The sequence below is a fragment of the Cyprinodon variegatus genome, unplaced genomic scaffold, assembly GCF_000732505.1.
Source record: "Cyprinodon variegatus isolate N-32 unplaced genomic scaffold, C_variegatus-1.0 Scaffold812, whole genome shotgun sequence".
NCBI lineage: Eukaryota > Metazoa > Chordata > Actinopteri > Cyprinodontiformes > Cyprinodontidae > Cyprinodon > Cyprinodon variegatus.
In genome coordinates, this window is record NW_015151265.1 from 343,494 (window position 1) to 344,835 (window position 1,342).

Sequence of the window (1,342 nt, forward strand, 5' to 3'; positions counted from 1 at the left end):
TCAAAAGGGCATTTTCTTTGATAAAGGGCAAACTTCCCAGTGCTTTAGCACCACCTAGTGTCTATGTATGCACGCCCCTGTTCTTGACGTACTCGACGTATGTGGACGTGTTCCTGCGTGTTTCATCGCACTTCAGCGTGCCCATAAGTAATCCAACGTATGTCAGCGTTTTTGCCCAATTTTATGTACGTCAGACGTACACTGGCTAAAACGTCAAGATGTGACAGGGGCTTAACAAGAGTTCCTCTAAACTAAATGTCAACAGTAGAGGAGGAAAAAAACAATAAAAACAATAAAACTGCCTTATAAACCACATTCTGATTACTGTCTGAAAACTTGCTCCCTGGTTGTTGTTGATAATCAGCTGCTGCTGCAGTTTAGAAAACTCTACTGGCCTCTAATCATTCTGTTAGATAGATTTTAATGCGGGTCTCTTGCCGAGTCGTTTGACCCGGGTAGACACGTGTCAGTTAGCTGTTCCCACTACCACTAAAAGCCCATTGTTCCCAGGTTTAAACTGGCTTTAAGGCCAGTGGTAAAGGGGTAGAAGTGCACTTACATTAGGACCGCCCATGTCAGTCTTCACCCAGCCAGGGTGCAGAGACATACAGAGGATTCCACTGGACTTCAAATCTGCAGCTAGACACCTTGTTACCATGTTTAGAGCCGCCTGTTAAAATACAAAACAAACAGAATACAAACACCTATGTCTTATATTATCCTTTAAGAATTATTTACTCAGATATACCAACATACCAACCCGCCACCACCTAAATATTACTACAATTCATGTTGCTTGTTCTGACCTTGGAGGTTCCGTAGGCATAGTTTTTGTATTTGGCGCCATCGCCACAGTTCAAAGTAATGGAACCGAGGACAGAGGACATGTTGATGACAGCTGCTCTATGGATCCCCATCCCACTGGACCTGGCAGCAGCAGCCTGCAGCAGAGGCATGAAGGCCTGAAAACAAAATTAGTGATACCCCTCGATTAGTGCAAGAGAAATCCACGATGGTGTTATGCCATATGCCATGATCATGGTTTTTGGACATTGGGAACCAGTGTCCATATTTCATCTTGACATGATGACCAGAGAAGGAAATAAAAGTTTGGTGAATAACCAGCTATAAGATCTCTCCAACCCCCCATTTTTAGCCAACTCTTCTACAGGACCTCCCACAGAGGTGTGACTTGCCAGCCCCTCTCTGTGAGGACAGAGAAAACCATAGAGTTGTTCATTTGTTGGAAAAGCATGGTTATGACCTTCCGTAAAAGTTAAAAAAAATATCCACTGGACTTGGTTTCCAAGATTTGAAGACGTTTCGCCACCTCTCCAGGAAG

General features: G+C 43.9%; 1 protein-coding gene across 1 annotated transcript in view; it reads right to left on the minus strand.

Annotated features, from left to right (window-relative positions):
* Positions 1 to 190: 190 nt before the first annotated feature.
* LOC107098814 (C-factor-like) overlaps positions 191 to 1,342 on the minus strand; it is a 13,783-nt gene continuing 12,631 nt past the window's right edge. Inside the window, exons 4-6 of the mRNA XM_015396667.1 lie at positions 807 to 962; positions 560 to 670; positions 191 to 205 (exon numbers count right to left, since the gene is read on the minus strand). Coding sequence (XP_015252153.1) covers positions 191 to 205; positions 560 to 670; positions 807 to 962 — 282 coding nt within the window. The remainder of the gene's footprint in view (positions 206 to 559; positions 671 to 806; positions 963 to 1,342) is intronic.